The sequence below is a fragment of the Olea europaea genome, unplaced genomic scaffold (assembly GCF_002742605.1).
Source record: "Olea europaea var. sylvestris unplaced genomic scaffold, O_europaea_v1 scaffold572, whole genome shotgun sequence".
Classification (NCBI taxonomy): domain Eukaryota; kingdom Viridiplantae; phylum Streptophyta; class Magnoliopsida; order Lamiales; family Oleaceae; genus Olea; species Olea europaea.
This window is the reverse complement of record NW_019264058.1, coordinates 188,191-211,817: the sequence shown is the minus strand read 5'-3', so window position 1 is coordinate 211,817 and position 23,627 is coordinate 188,191. Positions and strand designations below refer to the sequence as shown.

The 23,627-nt window shown below is 33.4% G+C and overlaps 3 protein-coding genes across 5 annotated transcripts; 1 reads left to right on the top strand and 2 right to left on the bottom strand.

Moving 5' to 3' along the window:
• The first annotated feature begins 428 nt into the window (after positions 1–428).
• Positions 429–2,313, top strand: LOC111389263 (probable glutathione S-transferase parC). The gene is made up of 2 exons (XM_023014175.1): positions 429–1,002; positions 1,797–2,313. The coding sequence occupies exons 1-2, from the start codon at positions 688–690 to the stop codon at positions 2,130–2,132; spliced, it is 651 nt and encodes a 216-aa protein (XP_022869943.1). The 5' UTR covers positions 429–687; the 3' UTR covers positions 2,133–2,313.
• A 9,558-nt stretch (positions 2,314–11,871) lies between these two features.
• LOC111389251 (solanesyl diphosphate synthase 1-like) lies at positions 11,872–16,113 on the bottom strand. Of its 3 annotated transcripts, none has more exons than XM_023014147.1 (6): positions 15,623–16,113; positions 15,385–15,497; positions 14,278–14,405; positions 14,093–14,196; positions 12,841–12,968; positions 11,872–12,632 (listed from the first exon to the last, which is right to left on the bottom strand). In XM_023014147.1, the coding sequence occupies exons 1-6, from the start codon at positions 15,852–15,854 to the stop codon at positions 12,084–12,086; spliced, it is 1,254 nt and encodes a 417-aa protein (XP_022869915.1). In that variant the 5' UTR covers positions 15,855–16,113; the 3' UTR covers positions 11,872–12,083. The 3 variants fall into 3 exon arrangements, with proteins under 3 accessions (XP_022869915.1, XP_022869914.1, XP_022869916.1); XM_023014146.1 differs by having other exon boundaries at positions 15,385–15,506; positions 15,623–16,111; XM_023014148.1 differs by lacking the exon at positions 15,385–15,497.
• Positions 16,114–19,050: 2,937 nt separating this feature from the next.
• On the bottom strand, positions 19,051–22,232 carry LOC111389253 (peptide methionine sulfoxide reductase B1, chloroplastic). The gene is made up of 5 exons (XM_023014152.1): positions 21,953–22,232; positions 20,665–20,776; positions 19,688–19,753; positions 19,383–19,580; positions 19,051–19,293 (listed from the first exon to the last, which is right to left on the bottom strand). Exons 1-5 carry the CDS (start codon positions 22,143–22,145, stop codon positions 19,266–19,268), a joined length of 597 nt encoding a protein of 198 aa, XP_022869920.1. The 5' UTR covers positions 22,146–22,232; the 3' UTR covers positions 19,051–19,265.
• Between the last annotated feature and the right edge of the window lie 1,395 nt (positions 22,233–23,627).

Sequence of the window (23,627 nt, the reverse complement as noted above, 5' to 3'; positions counted from 1 at the left end):
TAATTTTCTGGTAGTGTTGGATGTAGTTTTCATTATAACGTCATTTAAGATGAGATTTAATTTGAGAATATTATGTTACCTAATTTTCTGGTAGTGACTGAGAATGAACTGGCATATAAATGGAAGCGGTATCATTTATGTTTCGTGACATTCTTTGAGACATCAAAATTAAATAAAAAATAAACATAAACATAAAAATAAAAATAATTTCTGAAAGATGAAATTTTCATTTAAACGCCCGTTTCTTCATTTTGTAATTTTTGTTTGTAGAGGAGTATCCGTACATGTTAGTTACTTTATTATGTAGGAACTGTATTTGATAGGTTGGACCAAAAGGGTTTTTCCCCTTGCTAAATTATATTGCGCGTTACGTAACAGTGTGGCACAAACTTGTGCATTCTCGAACCTGCTAACTGAAAATATAGATGCTCAGGGCACAGGTGGCACGCCTAGAAACTTGTACCCCCAGTCCCACGCCCCCTCGAGAAATGCCTGGAAAATCTCATGCCTTCGAGAATAATCATTCGGAAAACGTATCTAATTGGCCTCCGTTTGGATAAAATTTACGAATTTCTCCTCTATAAAAGGCCAGCTACCAAGATGTAGCCATAACAGTAAAGCTCAGCTCTTTTTGGCACTTGGTGTTCATTTGTGGGCATAGTGAATCTTGGCGTGGCGGTAACAAAAATGGGTGAAGAAGTGACTCTTCTGGACCTTTGGAGTAGTCCCTTTGCGATGAGAGTTAGAATAGCCTTAAAAGAAAAAGGCATAGATTATGAATCTAGAGAAGAAGACTTGAGTAACAAGAGCCCACTTCTCTTCAATATGAACCCAGTTCATAAACAAGTCCCTGTTTTGATCCATAATGGGAAGCCAGTATGTGAGTCTATCATAATTGTCCAGTATATTGACGATGTCTGGAAGGACAAGGCTCCTCTCCTGCCTTCTCATCCTTATGAACGAGCTCGTGCGAGGTTTTGGGCTGACTATGTCGACAAAAAGGTACGTTTTGTTAAATACACACACCGCAAAATAACCGCTAAAAGTCATTATTTCTTGCTTAGCCCTTCTAAATACTTTTCTATTCTTCTTTTGTAGCTTTAGCTAAATCAGCTCAAAAAATAAATGCTTGAGCTTGAGTGAGATCTTATTAGACTGAACCACTTAGCCCTTGTTGTCAATCATTCTCTCACTTTCTACCATATTATTTTTTTTAAAACTACACATTTTTCATTAAAATAATATTACACATATATCAAAAAAAAATTTTTTTTAGCTCACACGTTTCAATATTAATTACTATTTTATACTCATATTTTTGAAATTAAAGGATCACAAACAAACAGGCCTTATCTTTATCACAGACTTTTAGACAACTGAAATCTGATACTTCTCTCTCTACTACATGACATGAGTGTGAAGAATTAATCTAGTTCTACAATCATGCTTGGCAGTGTTGATTGATAATGTTAATATTGTCAAAATTTGAGTCATTAATTTTAAGAATAGTTTTTGAAATGGATGATGAATGTGGTGTTGACAAGATTGTCAATCAAAATTGTAAGAAAATATTGAACAACTAGTATGATTGCGATTACAAATATGTTATAGCTATGCTAATTTATCTTATCTTAGAAGTGATTCTTGTATAAAACTCTCAAAATACATTATGATTGTTTTAAAAACTCAATTAACGGACGTGTAGGGCACTTATGACTCCATTACAGCTCTAAACGTTTAATTCATTAGAAATATAAAACATCCTTTAAACTCTTCACGTATGGAATTGTTTACAGATATATGGCACTGGAAAGTTAGTGTGGGCGGCTACGGATGAAGTTCAAGCAGCAGCAAAGGAAGAACTGATAGAGTGCTTCAAACTGTTGGAATCAGAGGTAGGAGAGAAGCCTTATTTTGGGGGCAACACCTTTGGTCTTGTAGATGTGGCCCTTATACCATTCTACAGCTGGTTTTATGCATTGGAAACTTGTGGTAACTTGAGCTTGATTGATGAATGCCCTAAGCTTGTGGCATGGGCTAAAAGGTGCATGCAAAGGGATAGTGTATCCAAGTCATTGCCTGATCAGTACAAGATATACCAGCACCTTCTGGAGCTCAAAAAGAAAGCTTGAAGCTCAAAACGAAGGGTAGACTTTCCTTTATAATTGATCCCTCGGGATTGATCCTCATAACTTCATTTTATCTTCTTTGTTATTTTCCTTTTCGGGCTTCTGTTGGTTTTGATAGAACTGACTTCTGTGTGTGTACATATATATTCCTGATTGGTAAATAAATGTATTGATCAAATAAGTACTCCCGGCATCCCAGGCATATAGAATTTATGTTACAATTGATTTAATGACCCAAAACAAAGATTGAAATCAACCAAACATAACAATTTATTTTCTCATTTAGACAGCTAATGCCTTCGAACCAATTCATCGTTTGAGTCAATTGGATTGTGTTGAGCAGCTTGATTCTTGTCATCAAAAGTTGCCAAGAAAGGGGGCTGAAGTACTGTACACAGCAGTGGACAGTGCTGGATATCTATAGGGACGATTATATTTACCCAATCGAGTTAACCAGCTAACCATGAACCTGAAGAGCTGATGACCGATTCCATACTTACGCGCTTCTTTCCCAGGGCCCAGAAGTTACGAGGAAATACACGAAAATGGCTCTGTCACTGTAACAAAAGTTGACATTGGCCTTTGACCCATTGAATGAATTAAAGGAAAAACAAATTAAGTTAAAAAAAAACTTTACAGTAAAAGACGATTTTACTCTTTAGACTGTTTGAAAAATTTTGTCTAATCGATCGACAAAAAAGAAATCGACGCACAGTCGTCAGAAATTTGATCGATCAATCATCGGTAATTACACCAACATCGCAGTCAACGACCTTCATCTACACCGGAAATAAAATAATTGGTTAGTTTTCATGATGATTTTTTGTTTCAGTAGAAAATTTATTGAATAAGTAAATTTAACATTTTCTTTACATTATTCGGTTTAATTAGATCCATGGGCATGAATAGTTAGATTGTGGGCATGCTAGGAGCGTCAAAAATGTGGATTTTTTGCAATTTTTGAAGCTCTGTCGTCGGCAATGGCGATTTCCGACTAACCGACTGTTAACAGTCTTGGTCGACTGTTAACAATCGACCCATGACTTAACAGTCGGCCCAGACTGTTTAACAGTATACTTTGTTTTGTAAAAAATATATATATTTAATTTTTATTTGTTTTTTTATAATTTTTGTAATTAATTAAATTTTTTATTTGATTAAATAGTATTTATTTATTTATTTATTTAATTTTTATCATTGTCAATATAATATAATAATTAAAATATTGTAAAATTAACAATGTTGATCCTTTTATTTTATGAAATAATCTTTAATTTATTTTTGTCAAATTTATTTAAATAATATAAATAGTGTCATTTTTTGAAAATGTAATTAATTATTCATTAATTTTTATAATTGTCTTTTATATAATTTAATAATTGAAATATTCTAAAATTAACAATTTTGTGTTGTTCCATTTTTTTTTTTATGAAATTGTCTTTAATTTATTTTTTCAAATTTATTTAAATAATATGAATAATCTTTACATTTTAAAAAAAAGGTAAAGTAATTATTTATTTAATTTTATATTTTTCTTTTATATAATTTAATAATTGAAATATTCTAAAATTAACAATTTTGTGTTGTTCCTTTTTTTTTTTTTTATGAAATAATCTTTAATTTATTTTTTCAAATTTGTTTAAATAATATAAATAGTCTTTACATTTTTTGAAAATGTAAAGTAATTATTTATTTAATTTTTATATTTGTCTTTTATATAATTTAATAATTGAAATATTCTAAAATTAACAATTTTGTGTTGTTCCTTTTTTTTTTTATGAAATAATCTTTAATTTATTTTTTCAAATTTATTTAAATAATATAAATAGTCTTTACATTTTTTGAAAATGTAAAGTAATTATTTATTTAATTTTTATATTTTTCTTTTACATAATTTAATAATTGAAATGTTCTAAAATTAACAATTTTGTGTTGTTCCCTTTTTTTTATGAAATAATCTTTAATTTATTTTTTCAAATTTATTTAAATAATATAAATAGTCTTTACATTTTTCGAAAATGTATTTAATTTGAAATTTTTTGTTTGTAAATATATTTTTCAAATAATAATTATTTTATTTAATTATTTAATTTTTATAATTGCCTTTTTTTATATAATTTAATAATTGAATACATAATATTGTTCGAAATTAACAACTTGTTTTGTTCCTTTTATTGTTCTTTTACGAAAATCTTTGATTTTTTTTCAATTTGTTTAAATAATATTTATATTCTATAATTTTTTGACAATACATTTAATTTGATTTGTTGTTTTTTGTAAATATATTTTTCAAATGTAATATTTGTGATTGTATGGTAGTTAGAGTTCGTTTCCCTTGATTTTGTGAGATTATGCTTTCTTTTATTATCTCTTGTTCAATGCTATAACATTTGAATTTTTGTAGGATGGAGTATCATTTAGATGCAGAGTTGGGACGGACAGCGGGGAAAGCTACTTGGAACAGTAGCTTTGAGAGTTTTACTGTTGTGTTGGAGCTGCTCGATGATCAGCACGGAGATATGCTACGACAATCCTTCTTGTGGCCACTGTACCAGTTGCGAGAGGTGTCATACTCAGGACAGATCATTGATGCACTTCTATGTCGACTTTTGAGACTAGTCGACAACGATTCCCTCCAGTTCGACCTCGGGGGCAAGGTCGTTAGTTTCTCGATGTTTGAGTTTACATTAATCACTGGATTGAGGATTACGGGAGACGATGCAACCATGGAGAGAAGCAATAGGCTGTACGAGACGTACTTTCAGGGACATGGGTCGGTGCTTCTACCCGACTTGATGGTCGTAATCAGGGGGTGCGACCATATGCTAAATAGATTGAAACTTGAGCTGGTCTACATCCTCGAGAGTGTGATGAGGTGTCATCACAAGAAGACTGTCATCAACATTTTTCATTTGCAAATTGTTGACGACATCGATGCGTTCAACAACTATCCATGGGGTCGGAGATGCTACAAAGACACCGTACATGTGTTCACCAGATCGCACTCGAGGCCCAGGGGGTCGATGCGTAAATACAATACATATGGATTGCTCTTACCGGTGCAGGTAAATGTTTAACGCATCGATGTCCTGCTACAGCGCATCGACCTGGCCATGGACTTGCTGCGAGATCGAGCTCAAAGACATCCAAAATCATTTGATGTGCATGGTCGAGTCATATTAAACACCGAGTTCCTGCGTGCCGTTACCATAGAGTATCAGTCGCTCGAACTTATGGGTAACGAGTACACGGTGTCAGAATATATGCTCGAGTGGGTGATAGGACTGTCACCGAGTGTCGGGAAAAAATCATGGGAGGGTTGTACACATATGTACATTCTAGCGTGCATCAATAAACACTATGTTACGCTGGAGATCGTTTTTGCTGACTCAACTATATATGTGTACGACCCAGATCGTTCATGTTTGACACAAGGCCAGTTGGAGCAAAACCTGGAGTTTGTGGCTGTAATTGTTCCTATGATGGCTAGACGAGCGGGGATAAATGTACAGGACAAATTGAGGATCGTTCGGAACACGACGACAGCGCGACAGCCCGTAAGGTAAGTGTTTGAACTTTGTTGTTTTCATCTTTCAGATTTAGTTTTTATTTACACAGTACTGAACTGATTCATTCTTGTTCAATTGCAGCGGCGACTCCGGCATATTTGCCATTAAGTACGTTGAATTTTTAAGTATAGGATATAAGGTTGATGGAATCAACCAGTCGTGGATACAGAACTGGAGAAAGAAGCTAGCATGTGATTTGTTCGAATTTAATGCTGACCTGTAAATTTCATTTATATATATATAACATTTCAATTGTAAATTTAATTATTTTTGTAGTTATAAAATAATTGTAAATTTGTGTTCAATGTATATAACATTCAAATTGAAAATTTAATTATTTTTTGTTATTTTACACGTATGCCGAGTGTGGAACTATTTTTTTCATATGAATCATTATAAATACCATTTATCAAGAATAAATATTGAATATTGAAGATTTATAAAGAACAAATATTGAACAGTGTAAAGTAAAAGGAAATATTATTCATTTCACGTACCTGTCTAATCGTCATTTAGAGGAATTGACTGGTACAAAATTGTCGAGTATGCCCTACGACTCTGCACCGGCCACACCTACGCGGTCGAGGAAACTCTCCGGTAGATGGTATTCTAGATATGCTTGGACGTCCAGGACCACGCGATTCAACTGCTGGTGGTAACAAATTATGAAATGAGAGAATGTGCTCGGGAACTTTCCACTCGGCTTCATTCGGCAGAGGAAATATAGTCTCGGCATATGCTGTTATCCAAGACTCAGTCGTATAATACAAAAAACATAACGTTCTCACAGCAAAGCCTCGATACATGGCCACCGCAACTGCATGCTCACATGGAAAACTCTCCAACTGAAATCTCGTACAAGTGCATGTGTTATCAGTCAAGTCAACCATATATGTCGTATTACGTGCACATTTCACGGAGAAGCGAAACTCATCTAGTGCTTCCACATTCAACTTCCTCGCAACCTCTGCCGCCTTAAACAGTTTCTCCTCTTGAGCTGGGGTCAACACACTATCGCACGTTGGTCATGAAACCACTGTTGTAGCTTGTTACGAATGTTCTCAATCATTGCGAGAATTGGTAACTCTCGATCCTCTTAAACAATGCATTGAGAGACTCCGCGTTATTCGACGTCATCATGTTGTATCGATGTTCTGAAAAGTATGATCGCCCCCAATGTTCGATCCCCATCTTCGTCAGATACTCCAACGTCGGTAATGATTTACTTCCTATCTCGAGCATGAACTTATTACACTCTTCAGCACTGTAAGCTTCGGCTGCTCTCCTGAACAATGAAACGATGTTTGTGCCCCGATACCTAGTTTTCAAATTATCTTGTATATGGTACATGCAATTCCCGTGATGTGCCCCGGGAAAAACTTCAGCGATACCGTTTATTATAGACTGTCCCCGATCGGTTACAAAGGCAAGGTCTTCGACTTCCCCGATCACTTCCCTCAGTTTAGAAAAGAACCAACGCATGGACAAATCATTCTCGCTGTCGACTATGCCGAATGCAATAGGGTAAATTTGGATGTTGACATCTTGACATGTAGCAATAATTAATTTGCCTTGATATTTAGCTTTCAGATTTGTACCATCAACTAGAATTACGGGTTACATTACATTTCGAAAATCTCGAATACATTGTTCGAGAGCCATGAAAAAATATTTAAAACAATTATCGCCCCCCGTCTCAATAAAAAATGCCGTGCCAGGATTAGTTATCCCCATGTTATGGCAATACCTAGCCAATTTAGCATAGCTCTCTTCAGCCGATCCCATTAAATCCTCCAACGCACATTCTTTGGCCTTCCACGCTTTCTGGTAGCTCATGACCACTCCGTACTCTCGACGGACGTCGTTAATGATGTCCGAAGGTCTGTAGATCGTCCGTGGATCCTGATACTTGTGCATTATCTGTCGATCAATAAACCATGCTCAAGCTTGCCTGTGATCGTTTCGAAGAATTCCCACTTCGCAAGTATATTCCCGTGAATACTTGCGAATTACGAAGCATTCATTCGTGTCCATCTTAGTTGCTCTCAAACGCCAATTACAACTGTCTTCGACGCAAGCAACTGTCAACAATGACTTGTTTGATTTCTTTACCTTGAACTCAAAGTTATATTTTAATGCCAACCGGTGCACAGCTTCCTGCAAATCTTTCTTGGTTTCAAACAGTTGCTCGACCTACAAGTCCTCATCATCGGGAGCCACACGGGAAGAATTGGAGGACGGTCCACTTGTTCCAACCTGTGAGCTCCCACCCGGCTTGTGTCTCTGTCGGGATAAAGCAATCAAATTCTTATTTGTAAACTCGTTTATATTCTCATTGTCTTCAACTGTCGACGGAATTCTGCGCGTAATAGCGACATCACGATTAGAAGCAACTATCTCAGGAATACCCACATCATCCATAGGAACTATCTCCACTGTCTCCCAAAAACCTCGATCATTGTTATCCGCCCTATCTGAATCTTCGCGTTCACCTTCGATAACATCCTTCGTAATTAAAGTCACACCAAGAACAGTCGGAGTCCAATGCATTTTATTCAATTCTAATAGATATTTTCAATTCAGCATCATTAGTAACGAATACCGGTGGCATCGGAATGGATAAATCCCCATAACCGTTGAATAGATATCTCAATTGCATATCGTATTGAGATTGATCGACATTCGGCTTATTTTGCAAATCGTGGTACATTTCTAAGTATGGTGTACTCTCTGTTATGGGAATTGCAATACAACCACGTATGTCACTCATCCATCTCCATTCCCACCGATTATTTTCATTCAATTCGAAATCACCGAAATAACACACGGGGATTATCATATCTGTATGAGGAAATGATTTTAATTAACTTCATTTATTAATTATAAGAAAAAATCAGTGCCAACAAAAATCAGTGTAGAGTCGGTTAATTGGCTATTTAACAGCCGAACAGTCGGCTGTTAAACAGCCAACAGTCGGTTGTTTAACAGCTGACTGTTTGGCTGTTAACAGCCAAGCAGTCGGACTGTTTCCGACTGTTTGGCTATTTTTGCGCAGGAGAATACGGTTCTAAAGTTATACATCTGTTCAATTTTTATTTTTTTTTATATGTAAGATCTGTTAAAAAAAATTTATGCTAACTACTATGTTCACATAAAATTTCTCTATTCAAACGTATACTAATTTACCGAAAACGAAATTAAACATGCGTAAATGTACTTACCGATTTGAAGTAATTGATATAAAAAAAAAATTCGGCTTCAACGTTTCAAAGTTTTTCTAGATTTTGAGGTTCAAGCAGATGAAAAGATGAGAGTTTTTCCTGTATTGGAAGCTCGTTTTGAAGTTTTTATAAGTGGGAAAGTGTTTGATTTTCAATTATTAACTAAAATGGTAGTATAGTTCTTTTAACAATATATTGTTTTGTAATTGTACAAAACATTTAAGGGTATCTTTGTCTTTTACCATACAAGAGGCCAATGTCATAATATTCATGATTTTGAAAGTCAAAGTGAAATTTAGATCCTTTGACTGGGTCAAACTTAAAAGTACCCCCAGAATTACGAAGTTCTGCCTTTCTTGGATTAAGGTAGATGCAGCCTTAAGCCTCCTTCACCATGTTAGCCATGTAAAGTAAAATGCAGGGCCCAATGGATAATACGAGTGGCCAGATATAGGTGGAAAAGGTAGTTGAAAAATTCAAAATTCAAGTGAAGGCTGAATTTGGATTTTCCAGAACGATGCCTATGCTGAAGATCGACAACCTGAAAATTTCTGTAATATCCAAACCGGTACAGCTGATTCAAATTCAAATTTTCAGAACAATTTGCACTAAACAGATAATCCCAGCACCAACAAACATGAATCTGTATGAAATTTCCGAGTATTCTGTTGCTTGAAATCGAGTTTTGCCAAGGCTGGCTGCAAAATTCAAATCAATAACAAGAAACAAATGAACATCTCCAGAAACGGTTTCATGGTTGAAATTGTTATGCAAAAATATCTTTCGATTTAATATGGTGTGTGCAGTTCATTAACAAGTAAAAAAGTGAATTTTGAGTTTAAGTATCGATTCACAGAGATTGATTTAGTTTGATTTTAATTATCGTGATCTTAACCGAAATTATGAGTAAATTGAACTAATTAAATGCAAATTATGCTAAATGCAAGTTCATATATTCTAATGAATGACAAGCGTACTAGAATCTTCAATTTTCATGCAATAATCATTTTTAATCTTAGTTTTTCATTGTGACACCACGATTGAATCTTCAACACTCAATGTTTCTATTTTTTTTCAACAATTTCTCTCGAATAATATCAAACATATTCTTATATATGATGACTATATTTTTATGATGGATATAAATATACAAGAATACATGCAATAATCATTTTTAATCTTCGCTTTTCACTATGACACTACGATTGAATTTTGAGCACTCAATGTTTCTATTTTATTCAACAATTTCTCTCGAATAATATCAAACCTATTCTCATATGACAACTATATTTTTATGACGGGTGTAAATATACAAGACTACATGAACTTTTTATGAACAATTAATGATTTTTATAGAGCAGGGTGGTATATTTCCATCCTCTATCGGACCTAATGATGATTTACACCATATCAAGCTATTTTCCTTCTTTTGGATACATAAGATAGGCCATTAAATTCATACAACTACCGTGCACCATAATTGTTGAAAAAAGATAATCATATAAATCATTCAAAATTTAAAAACATGTCTTCAAAGTCAAATATGTAAAACTAAATATTTAAAACTCATATTACAAGGTTCATCACTCTTCTAATACAAATAAATCTAACCTGTAGCTTGGCAAATATAACTGGACATTTGCCCAATTATGTCAACTTTCAAATTTTGTATTTTAATCCCCAAATTCAATTCTTGATTCTTTTAAATCCTTTCTTTTGCAATTTCAACATTTCAACTTCTAATTGTATTCAATTGAATTTTAAAATCTTTAATGTCCATTTTGTGGTTCAAATCAACTGTTGGAGGGTCGCAATTCATGGATTTTCACCATTTTTCTTTTCCCCTTGCTTAGAAACAAGTTCATCATTGTAATAAACAAAAATTAACCCAAATTACGTAAAAATCTACACTTTCATGACATAAAAGCTTAACAATATGGTTCGAATAAGTGCACAAAATGCACTTATCAAACACCCTCAAACTAAAATATTTGTTCATCCCCGAACAAAACAAAACTCAACATATTACTAGCTAAAAAATCACAAATAATGGACTCAACATTGCACTGCTTACCATATGCCTCGGGTTTGAATTTAAGTAATGCTTTAAAAATATCAAAATAACATCAAAAAAAAATTTCGTCTAATGCTCGACTAATGTATGTGATTAGCCAGCATGAACTTACACCCATACTAGAACACAATGAATCAAGTATTGTTAATTTTTTCTTACATTTCTCGTGCAAAATCACTCTTTATCCTTCTCTCCAACCTCGAAATATTTCTAGCACATGCGGAATCCTAATAATCTTTAAATGCCACTTTTCACACAAAATTAGATACTTGTAAATCTAGAAATGAGATGGTAGGTCTTTCTCAAATTCACACAGCCGATCTTTAAAGTTCAAATCTCAAAGTCTCCATCGGGCACGTTTCACTTTTGATAATCTAAATCCATCCTTTTTTTTTTTTTTTTTTTTTTTTTTTTTTTTTTTGACATCTCCCCATTAAGCTTTTTAAATGATTTTTATAGCAAGTCTTAAGCCAATAATTTCCAAATACCCCTCTTTTTTTTTTTTTTTTTTTTTTTTTTTTCTTTTTTTGACATCTCCCCATTAAGCTTTTTAAATGATTTTTATAGCAAGTCTTAAGCCAATAATTTCCAAATCAAATGACTATGGAGTACAAGGCTTTTAGATACTCTTACTGGCTTAATAACTCGAGTCAAAATGGCTACAAAGAGAGGTGGAAGATGTATCACTTTTTCTTTTGATATGAGAATCTAATTTATCGTTCTTTTGACATCTTATATGCAAAATTTCTTTTCTTTAAACTTTCTAATTGATCCATGTAGATGACTCTTAGATCAAATTACTCTAGGACATTAGGTTTTAAAGACCTTATCAGGCTTTATTTGACATTAACTGAGCCTCGTTCTATATTTTTGACAGGTTACACCAACTTTCGGCCGTTGTCAATAAACGGCTTACTATTAATAAACTATTGTCAGAGTTACATTTTTCAGGATTACCTATAAATATACAACCACGAGCTGCTTTTCTATGAAGGCACTTTCAGTGAAGAGCCATTTGCAATGGCAGACTAGACTGCTCATCCACAATAAAAAAAATTGATTCAACAAACTGTCTGCGTGACTTGGACGTTTATTTTATTCGTTCCAAGTTATATTTCACCAGTTCTTCGAGCGCAAAACGAAATGAACTTGGAGGGAGGCATTGAAGATTCTGAACTGCTAGATTAGCTTTCTCTCTTGCCAATTCTTGTGCCCTCTGGATTCCTCCACAGCTTTTGACAATACCAACGGCCACGTCTAGGGAACCGGTGTCACAAAATTCAGATTCAATTATATCCCTCAACCTTGCCTCTTTCTCTAATGCAAATATCACTGGTGCAGTCAAATTTCCTTTTGCCAGGTCACTTCCAGCTGGTTTTCCCAGTTGCTCCGCTGATTGAGTGAAATCCAGAATGTCATCAATGACTTGGAAGGAGAGACCAAAGTTCTTACCATACTGATACATCTGCTCGCTAACATAACTGTCGACCCTACTGAAAATTGCAGCTCCTTTGGTGCTAGCAGCAATCAAGGAGGCTGTTTTATAGTAACACTTGATCAAATATTCCTCCAGTTGAAGGTCGCAGTCGAACAAACTAGATGCCTGCTTTATTTCACCGCTGGCGAAATCTTTAATCACCTGCAATATTATCCACACAAATAGTTGTATCGCTGAAATGCGAAATCTTTAATCACCTGCAATATTATCCACACAAATAGTTGTATCGCTGAAATGTGAAGAAATTAACAAGCTTGTTTGGAAGTCAATTATTTCACTTTTTATTTTTCCTCGGGTTCAAGCAACTGATGTTATCATTCTTTTACATCAAAAGTTTCCTATGATATACCTGGCTGATAAGCTTTATGACTTCAAGATTTTCAAGATTGGCTAGGTACCATGATGACTGTGCAAACATAAAATCACCTGCCAGCACTGCCACTCTTGTACCATATAATTGATGAACAGTTTCCTTTCCTGAAAAAGAGAGTGCATAGGGAAGGTTAGCCAGGAGAAAAGAACTATCTTCAAAAAAATTGAAAAAGAAAACAGTAGCAAAGAGCTTCTTTCTTAATTTATTTAAATATCTGAAGCACATGGTGAAATCCTCTGGGTGTTAGGTGAAATGAGATTTTAGCAGCTGATGTTTTCATTGAACTGATTTCTGGAGTAAAAATCAAAGCTATGTCCACAAATTCATAAGTAAAGAAAACAGTAGAAAAGAACTATCTCCAAAAAAATTGAAAAAGAAAACAGTAGCAAAGAGCTTCTTTCTTAATTTATTTAAATGTCTGAAGCACATGGTGAAATCCTCTGGGTGTTAGGTGAAATGAGGTTTTAGTAGCTGATGTTTTCATTGAACTGATTTCTGGAGTAAAAATCAAAGCTATGTCCACAAATTCATAAGTAAACAACAGCCAAACTTGAGTGTTTATTCCAATGAAAGAGGTTAAGAGCATCTTTAAGAGACTTTAAACATAAAATGTTCTTTATTTTAAAGAGTCGATTCTTAAAGTTATGTTTCAAGATATTCTTTAAGTTAACATTTTAATTTGGTGAGTGAATTTGGCTCTTCAAATTTAGATAGCAGCCCACTCTCTATAATTAAGCCTCATTTGGCCCCCATTCTTCTTCTCATTCTCTCTCTCTTTTATTTTCAATCACACAATTTTTCATAAACTTTTCATTATTTTTCGACCACACATTTTTCAGAAAAATACAATTCCAACCATTAAAATTTGGAAAGAATGGAAGCCAAACGGGAGCTAAACGTACTCAAAGTATTTCAATTTTCAATGGAGAAAAATAGTTTAATAATTTGGACAGAAACTAATGAAAATAAAAGATAGGGAAAAACACTAAGTATTTTTTAAGAGTAGTAAAATTAAGTGTAAAATATAAAGAACCTGTTGGAGTACTTAAAAATTTTTACTCTCTAAAATTATATATGCTCTTTAAATTGTAGAATATATTTATTTTTTAAAGAGTCTCTTGAAAATGCTCCAACTTCATTAATAGAACATATAAATTCACGTTTACATCATTGCAGAAAAATACACCTACCAAAAAAGAATCAACAGAACAAATATTCAAAAGCTAACCTCTTCGCATGTCACTTTCGTCTAATACATCATCATGTATCAAACTTGCAGTGTGGATCATTTCAATGATCTCAGCTAACCGTCTATGTTCTTTCGTCAGTTCCCTGAACAATTAATCATTCTATATAGGTAAGTGGCTTAATTTTCATTAGGAAGTACAGAAAATAGGAAATCAGATAGCTCACTTCAAGCCAACAATTTCCTTAGTGGCTCTTGATACTAAAAAAACTAAAGCTGGTCTCATCCTCTTTCCACCGGCCCCAAATATTTGCTCAGCAGCAGACATCAATACTGGATTTTCTGCGCCAACGATCTGAAAATAAATTCTTATCAGACATGGGGTCGGAATGTATAATCAGTTGGATATCAAATGCGAAGTTCACCATAAAACCTTAAAATAAATTTTTTTCAGAATGAGCTGTAATTACTGGAATTTTGCATACTTGATATACATCAAAGATTCAAATAATGTATTACAAGTGATAGATCAAGGATTAAGCAACAAAATATTGTAGACTCCATCAGAGGTGCTTTTGCACATATTACAGAGTTTGACATCATAACATTTGATGCCTTGACTGAACCGTAAAATTGTCTAGCTAGTAATTACTGTATTTGACATTAGGACAAAGTTACTGCAAAGTGAAATTACTGTTATTTGTGAATATTAACGTATAGATTCTCATTTTGTGAAAGTTAAATACGAGAAACACCACGTGCTATTGAGCCCCAGTTTGGTTCAAAGAATCTAATTCCGCACCATCAGCATGAGTGCTGCTGCACATCTCCAATTATGATTGATAGCTTCCTCAAAGGGCAAGTGCCTATCTAGTGGCATCAAATTCTGCTCAACCCAACCCAAGCCTACTCTTAACCAGTCAGATGCGTTGTCACACAAGCTAAATCCTAATTTCAGTATTTGGTATAATATGCTCATCTTGACATGCTGCTCTTACACCAAGAGCAAATTTAATTATTGTACGGTGTTGGGTATCATCAAATTGGCCTCTGGATCAGAACCAGAGAATTTCTCTCTAACAGTTGAATTTATGAATTCCAAAACCAAGGTCCAACTCTATGCAATCAAAGATTACCTTAAAACAGTGTCCTTTTCCTCCCTACACAACCACCACGGTGTCGCAAGTTTCTCAACAAGAAAACTAATATATGCTGGGTATTTATCATTTACAGTGAGTGGCATAAAACACTTCATTACCTAAATTTCAAAATGGTAACAAAACTTTGCTATTGGATGCAATATGAACAAAATTGAATCTTGACAAGAAACATACAGACTGTAGATTTTTGTTCAGTGTTAGAAGGTCCTCTGCAACTCCTTCAAACAAATTTGTCAGGGAAGCAGGACTTCTTGACTCTTTTTTCAAATCTAGAACTGGTGGAGTATCTGTTACCCCTAAAATTACACCAAAAACGAAATAAAAATCGCAATCTCAAAGAATAAAACTTCTAAAACTAATTTAACTATCAAATCAATAAATAAAATTGGGTCGAGGACCCAAAAAGCAGTACCTGGGAGCAAAGCTTCAGGCGTCTTTGTTGAAAACATACGAGGAGGACCAATTTCAGGCCGGAAACAGAACAATTTTCGAGCTTTATGGCTTCTATTGACATTTCCAACTGTTCCCTTAGCATAATTCCTTACAGAAAATCGATCAAAAGAGGCATTCGAAGAGCACCCACAAGCCGAAAAATCGAACCTTGTTCTTCCAAACTCAAGATTATTGCATGCCACTGCCGTCATTTCACCCAAAGAGCAAAACCACTAAGATTTACCACTCTAAATCAAGAACCCACCTCAATTTCGCAATTCTTACAAACCCACCAAGCGAAAACTCATTCCAAGAAATAAAGTCAAAACCTTTAAATGAGAATGAATTATTCTCTTCTAAGAAAATTGTAGTTACGTGTGGAATTTATTTTGAGCATAAATAGCAGAAAATTGAGTGGATAAGAAAATACCACATAGTTTTGGTACAAACACCAGTGAAATAAATGATTAGGAGATGAACGAGTCAGTTTTAAATGATGTTATCAAGAAGGTTTGGGATTCCGTAGCTGAAACAAAGGCCACAAAGTCGCTGTCTGACAATTATACTTTCGATTTAAAAAAAGCGTTTAACAATGATGTTTAATTAAGAGAATGTGTCTTGAAATTAGGGGTGGGCGCCGGTCGGCCGAACCGAACTTTTCGAGTATCTAGTAAATGGAATCGTCGGGTCCAAATATAATTATGGAACCGTTCGGGTTCGGTTCTGTTCGGTTCGGTTCGGTCCGGTTCGGGTCCGTTCGGTTCTGTACTATAATTAAATTTTTTTAACATTTATAACAACATTATATAAATACAACTAATGATACATTCAATGATTTTGGAATGTCAGAGATTGGTAAACTACCCTATTCAAATGATCGGTACGATCAAAGTTTCGATTGGCGAAAGTCACAGTTTCGATCGGAGGTCATAGTGTCGGCCGATGATTGTATAGGTTTTCGAATATTAGCGAGGCTGCGAGAGTGAGTGCGAGAGTCAAGACAACGTTATGCACTTTAGTGTTGGTGTTTAGGGTTATTTAATGGATTTGATCTTATTTGGCTAAGAAATGAAACAATAAAATGGGTAATTGGGCCAAAAATTCAAAAATTAGAAATGAAACAAATTGTTTGGCCAAAAATTTAAATTTAGAAATTATTAATTTGTTTAGAAAAAATTAAAATTAAAATAATTTGATTTACTCAATATAAAAAAAATTAGAAATATTCGGTTCTTATTCGGTTCTTCGGTTCTTGGTCTAGAACCGAGAACCGAACCGTACCCGTCGATTCTTAATTCAGATACCCGTTCGGGTATTTAATTTGACAAGAACCGTCGGGTTCGATTCGGTTCGATTCGTAAGATTTGCCCAACCCTACTTGAAATGGTGTAAATGATCGATTTTACTGAACTTTTTGACACTGTCAGAAATCAAATTTTTATCACAAAATCCAATTTACAAGGTGTAAATGGCTTCTATGGATTGAAGTGGACCATACTTTTTTTTATAAGACTGTATTTTTGAATAGACTATTGATTAGAAATATATATTTTGGATTTGAGTGTAATATTATTATATTAAAGAACGTGTGATTGAAATGATCTCAAATTACTGTTTAAAAATGTATTTTTTCTTTTGAAAGAATGTGGATCAAACACAACCTTAATACAGTTCAAAAATTATTTTGTAAGAATATGCGGCTCTACTCTTCCACATTGATTACATGGCAAAAAGGTAAATATGGGGGGTTTGTTTTCTATTTTTGTAAGAATGAGAATGAAAAATATAGACGTTATGGATCCTACATAAGAGATATGAATTCAAATTTGATGGCTTGATGTGATGGATAACAGTCATTTTTTTTATTTTAATGAGAAATGATTGAGAAACAAGCAGGGGATATGTATAGATATTAGATAATGCACTGTTTTCTTGCAATATGAAATTTTTGTTTTTTTTTCCTGGAGATTCGATGTCATCTTTATTTTATCAATATTATTTGTAAATATTTTAGAAGTTGGTTCTCCTTTGTTATTAATAAAAATATATTTGATGTGTGAAAAAATTTTAATGATACAAACATATATATAAGTATTCTCGAGAGATATTGCTTGGATTCAGAAGTTCAATTTTAAGTGAAGCGACGTGTCTCTGGCTCTACCCTTGTGTGGTTGTGTTGACCTTTTTCTATACCATTTATTAAATGTCAAAAAAATGGGGACCCACCTGCCATAAGCAGAAATTTAGATGATTGAGATGTCCAATATGAAAATAGAAGAAATGAAAAAAGCAAGAACATTTGAATTGTTTTTATTAATTTTTAAAGAAATCATCTCCAATTTCAATTCAAATTATCGGTATTCATGTATGAATCAATAAATCTTTGATGTCCTAATTTTCTAGCAATATTATAAATCAAAGAAATTAAAAAACATTATATCTTGATATACGTTTAAAATCAACGAGACTTCGATTACCTGTTCTTCACACTTTCATGGCTTGTCCATTCAAACACATGGATCCTTGGGTATGCCAAGTCACTAAGAACATTATTTCTTGAAGAAACAAATGATGTTCAAATGAATATTGCACTACAAAATTCAACCATTCAATGTTCTAAATCATTATCCTACGAAGCTACAACTTGAGGTGATTGCTAGCCTATGAGAAAGATATGGCAATAGTTTTCCCGGATATCCAAAACGAATATACTTCCAAAATCTCATTTTTTTTATTTAACTTTTAAAAGGAATTTTGAAACATATTCCTCAAAAAAATATTAGATCACGAACGAATACCAATTGATTATTTTTTTTTTCTTTATCATGTCCTCTCGACCAAAGTCGGAAACACCATACGAGTAGAGTTTAACAAATCTAGACTTTTAGCTCCCGTTTCGTCCCCATTAATTTTCATTCCATTACCTTTTATGTTTAACCACATAATCTTATATAAAATAATATTATACGTAAATCGAAATTTTTTTTCTTTTTTTCAACCACTGATTTTTCAAAAAAACACTATTCCATCCATTTCATTTTCAAAGAAATTGGAGCCAAACGAGGGCTTAGTTTAAAGATCCCGTCTAAACCCCCGTTTGGTTCTGATTTTTCACCTCAAAAATCAATTTTTTTATCTTTACTTTCCTAAATCAACCGTTTATTTTTATTTTTTTACTCATGGGTAAAACTCACATTTCTCTGTAATGATAAATCATAAATCACTATCAAACAGAACTCAAAATATAAATGAATCATATATAAGGAAAAAACAAAGTTAAAACCTAGTTTTCACAAACTAAAGCATGACGCTTTCATGGCCAAGACAAATATTGATTGAAAGACGAAACAAAGGAATTCCACACAATAATTAGAAAGATTAAAATGAAGGGAAAAGAATAATTTGACATGATGAAACAAAAATAACGCGATGGATATTAAAACGAATGTACTTCAGTAGCAAACTACAACTTGGAATTTAGAGAACATATCTCTGAACACAACGTAAAAGTATTTCCATCGATTTATTTATACCCTTATTCGATATGCAAATACAATATGTATATTTTTTCTACATACATCATATAATCACATCCTTCTCATTTGCTATGCTGTGGAAGCAGTTTACTTTGGTTTCAACTTAAGAGAAGCACTGCAAGTATGAAAATAGTAAACATCAATTGGCAATAAGAAATTCAGGGAGTCAAGATGGGAATTCAAGGTATTACAGGAAATGCATACCTGTTGATACAATAGCGCTTGCCTGTAGGCGGTGGGCCATCATCAAATACATGACCAAGATGAGCATCACAAACTGAGCATAGAACTTCTTGACGAGGCATGATTATGATAGACAGGTCTAGTTTCGATTTCACATTGTTTCCTATTGGCTGGTAATAAGAAGGCCACCCAGTTCCACTATCAAATTTAGTGGTTGATCTAGAAAATGTACACTGGCTTATTAGTTTTTTAACAATTTTTTTTTTTTGGAAAAAAAAAATGTTTTCGTACCGGGGGAGGAAAAAATGTAAGTACAGGTCACTCACTCAAATAAAGGAGCGTCGCAGCAAATGCAGTGGTACGTTCCAGGGGTTTTGGTGTTCCAGTATTCTCTGTACACGGTATTGAGCATGGGTCAAAATAATTTTTAGGAAAGAAATTCAGATTTCAAAATGTACAAGCATAAACAATGATAGCAAACTAAACTTATTTTCATGTTAATTGACATATGCCCGATGATTTCACAATGAAATGGTCTAAGAAAGTCGGATATATGAATGAGTCATGGTGCATTGTCCCCACTGCTCCAGCAAGTCACTGACTCACTACTCATTAACAATATGAAAAAGTTCACCCGCTATATAGTTTCATCAATTTGAAGCCCCTAAGTACTAAAATTGGAGAGCAATGACTCCATTAGGGTTACTGAATAAAGGAGGCTAGAGTAGATTGAGTACCAACTAAATTTTTAAAATTTTATATTAAAATTGTTTTACTCGAGTTGCTATCCTCAGCTGTAAACAATGGTATGTACTGCAAGAATTTTCTAGAAAGGTGCTTGGCAAAAATAAAGCTTCTTATCTTCCTTTTACTAGGGAATGAAGCTACAAAGGTTCATTTCTTTGTATTCACTACCTCTTCCATTAAACACGGGATATGTGAACTTATAAGATCTATCCTTCCACCCCATTGCTCGACCCAAAAAGGGATAAACAAATGATTTGTAAAAGGATAAAGACATAACATTGTCAGCCACCCCCAGCAGTCTCTTCATGCATTCTCCCCAACCGGTACAAGAAGCAATGGCATTTGATAATTTCACTGTATAAAAAAACATAACAGCAAAAATATCCAAGATATGGACAGATCCAACATGATACAAGTGATTTATCAGTGACCAATATGTAGACACCCATGAGAGTTCTAAAACAAAATATAATTAATAGACCACACAATTATAAGGAGATCGAACCCAGTAGGAATTCAGAAAAGTGAACTAACAGCATTTAAAATGAGATTATACCCATTGAAAGCCCTCTCAGTACCCTTTTTCCGAGCAATATAAAATTGTTCGTCAGTAAGCTGCTTCCTCCATTCCTCATCACTTATAGAACTGTAATTTATGTTGTCTGTCTCTGTATTGTACAAAGCATATAATAAAATTTTAGTCGGAATTAAATCGAAATGAGATTATACACTTACATGCAAGATAATTTTAGCACTGCAATATAAATTCGTGAAAATTTCATATATCAGCCCCTCATTCTATAGCACTTGGGTCCCCTCAATATTTCTTAGCATTTGGTCACCTACTAATTTTTGTAGCATTTGGATTATGGGGCAGAGGAGGCTGGGTAATTATTCTTCCTTTCCTTTTCTGGATTACAAATTATGCTCTTGACAATGTCTCACATGTGAGATATATGACCAAAGGGCGATCTTGAACAAAATCTGTATCTAAGAAAATTAAATTAAGTCACAAGAGTTCATTAAGCATGGAAGGAGGATAGTAAATAAGGCATGTATGTGCAATTTTCCCTCAAAATTAGGTCTCTTTTAAAATCCCTAACATCATCAAATGTGAAAGATCATAAACAACAAGAAGTTGATCAAGTATATAAACATTTTACGAAGTAATTACAATTAGGGCTCTTTTAAAAGTTCCAAAATCATTCAATATAGAAGAACATAAGCCAAAAAGAATTTGCTTTTAATTATAACAATTTTAGTGAAGTAGGTTGCTTACGCTGTGAAGATTATTATGCAACCACTCATTTAAAACGAAACTTAATCGATTAAAGTATCTTCAAATTGATAAGCTAGTCGCGAAATGGCAATATCTGCCCAAAATCCCTAATTAAAAATAATAAGTATTACATATCCAAATACTAAAAACACATTTAACCGACGGACTGAAGATAGATATCCCCTGTTTGAGCATTTAATAAAATATATATATATTAAAAAAAAAAAAATCTCATTCTTTCTCCAATCTTTTTTACAACCACATATTCTTCCAACAAAATAATTTTTCAGATAACCTAAAATTTTTCCCTACATGTTCTCCAAAAAATAATATTACAAAATATATTCTATCAAAAAATGGACTCAAACAAACCCTAAACCATAAATTTCACTTAAACTATGAAACAAGCAGTTACTATGCAGATTGATTTCTACAAACTTCAATTCGTTCTGTTACAGTAGCTACAATTCGATCGATACTAACATCATCCACAATTTTTCCAGTAAAAATTATAGAAGAAAAAACAAAATTTCCGGGAAATAAAATTTAAACAGATAGAAGAGACCTTGAGTGGTGTCTGGCTTTTGAGAAGAAGCTGAAGAGCCCATAGCAGAAACTGAGAAAGAAATTTTGTTTCTTGGCCTGTTAAGTGTTCCTAAAGCTAAAGAAAATAGTTGCAAAACTTTGGACTTGGATGAAAAGTTCGATAGAGAGGTGAAGCTGCTGCTGCCGGCTGTTATGCTATAACGAGAGGCCATTTGGGAAGGCTGAATTTTCAGATTACTGCCGTTAAAAAATTTCTTTCTTTATTTCCAATTTTCAATTGCACCATCTTCCATAAACCAATATTAAGAGCCCTTTTGAGCCACATTATAATGAAAATAAGAATAAGAAATAGAGTCGTTATGAGCCCCATACTGAGAATAGAAATTCAAAAATAGTGACTTGATGTGATGGATAACGGTCATATTTTTCATTTTAATGAGGTAAAAATAGGGCTCAAACAGGGGCTACATATAAATCGAATTTTTTTTAATTACTCATTATCCAAAAAAATACTTTTCCAATTTCCTTCCATTTTAATTTTAAAAAATGGGGCCAGACGAGATTTTTTCCTACGCTTCTTGTGATTGAATATGATCAACTTAGCCCTCATTTCTTTTCGAATTTTAACGTTTTGAAATAGTGTTTTTTTAAGAATGTGCGGCTGAAAAAAATAAAAAATTTTCGATTTATATATAATATTATTTTATAAAGGATTGTATTGTTAAAAATAAGAGAAAGGGCAAAAAAAGAAAGAGTGAAGATCAAATGGAGGTTTAATATGGTGATCTCATTTGTACATGATTTCTTTCTACACCTGGCTTTTCCTAATCCACTCGTTCTAAATTGAATGCTATCTATAGCCTTTTTTATTTTTTATTTTATTATTTATTTTAAAGATGGCTTCAGAACGAATATGGAATGGGTCAATCATTTTCATTCCGTTTTGTCAAGTATTTTTTTCACCTTGTTCCGTCTCCATATTCAATTTAAGTGGGTTCGGGATTGATGCAAAGCAAGTCAGATACCCTTTTCCATTTATTGCGTCCTTTTTCCTTTTTTTTTTTTAAATATCTTTAGTTAGTAAATATTATTACCTTTTTTTTTTTCAATTTTATTAAGAACAATTCATGTTCTCTTTTAAAATGATTATAAATCTTTTATTTTTTTGATAAAAAATTTAAATTTGAAATTAACTTTAAATGGGTGCTAGTAGCGGGGTAGGGATTATGTTTCAGGTACTTACCCTGTATTCGCTTCGAGACAATGACCCCAACCCCGTCTCCATCCCATTTACTTGATTATGATATTGGGTTGAGCAAATTTTTTGACATCCCCACCTTTGTTTGTTCATCGTTATTTTTTAAATATATTTTTCACTTTCTGATTTTTAATCACATATTTTTCGATAAAATAATATTACATGTAAAGTCAATTTTTTCCTCATTTTCTAACGACACATTCTTCATCAATATACTAATTTAAAATACATTTTGAACAAAAAATGAAACTCGAACAGACTCTTAATCAAAAGCCTTGCACAATAACAACAAAACACAACTACATTGTGTCAAGGTTTCAACTATAGCAATCTATATAACAATCAAATTAAATCACTTCGTCAACCATAAGTATAACAATGATCAAATGGTGTCTGAAAAAGAGTTGAATTAAACCTCTGTTTGGTAGCAATTTTT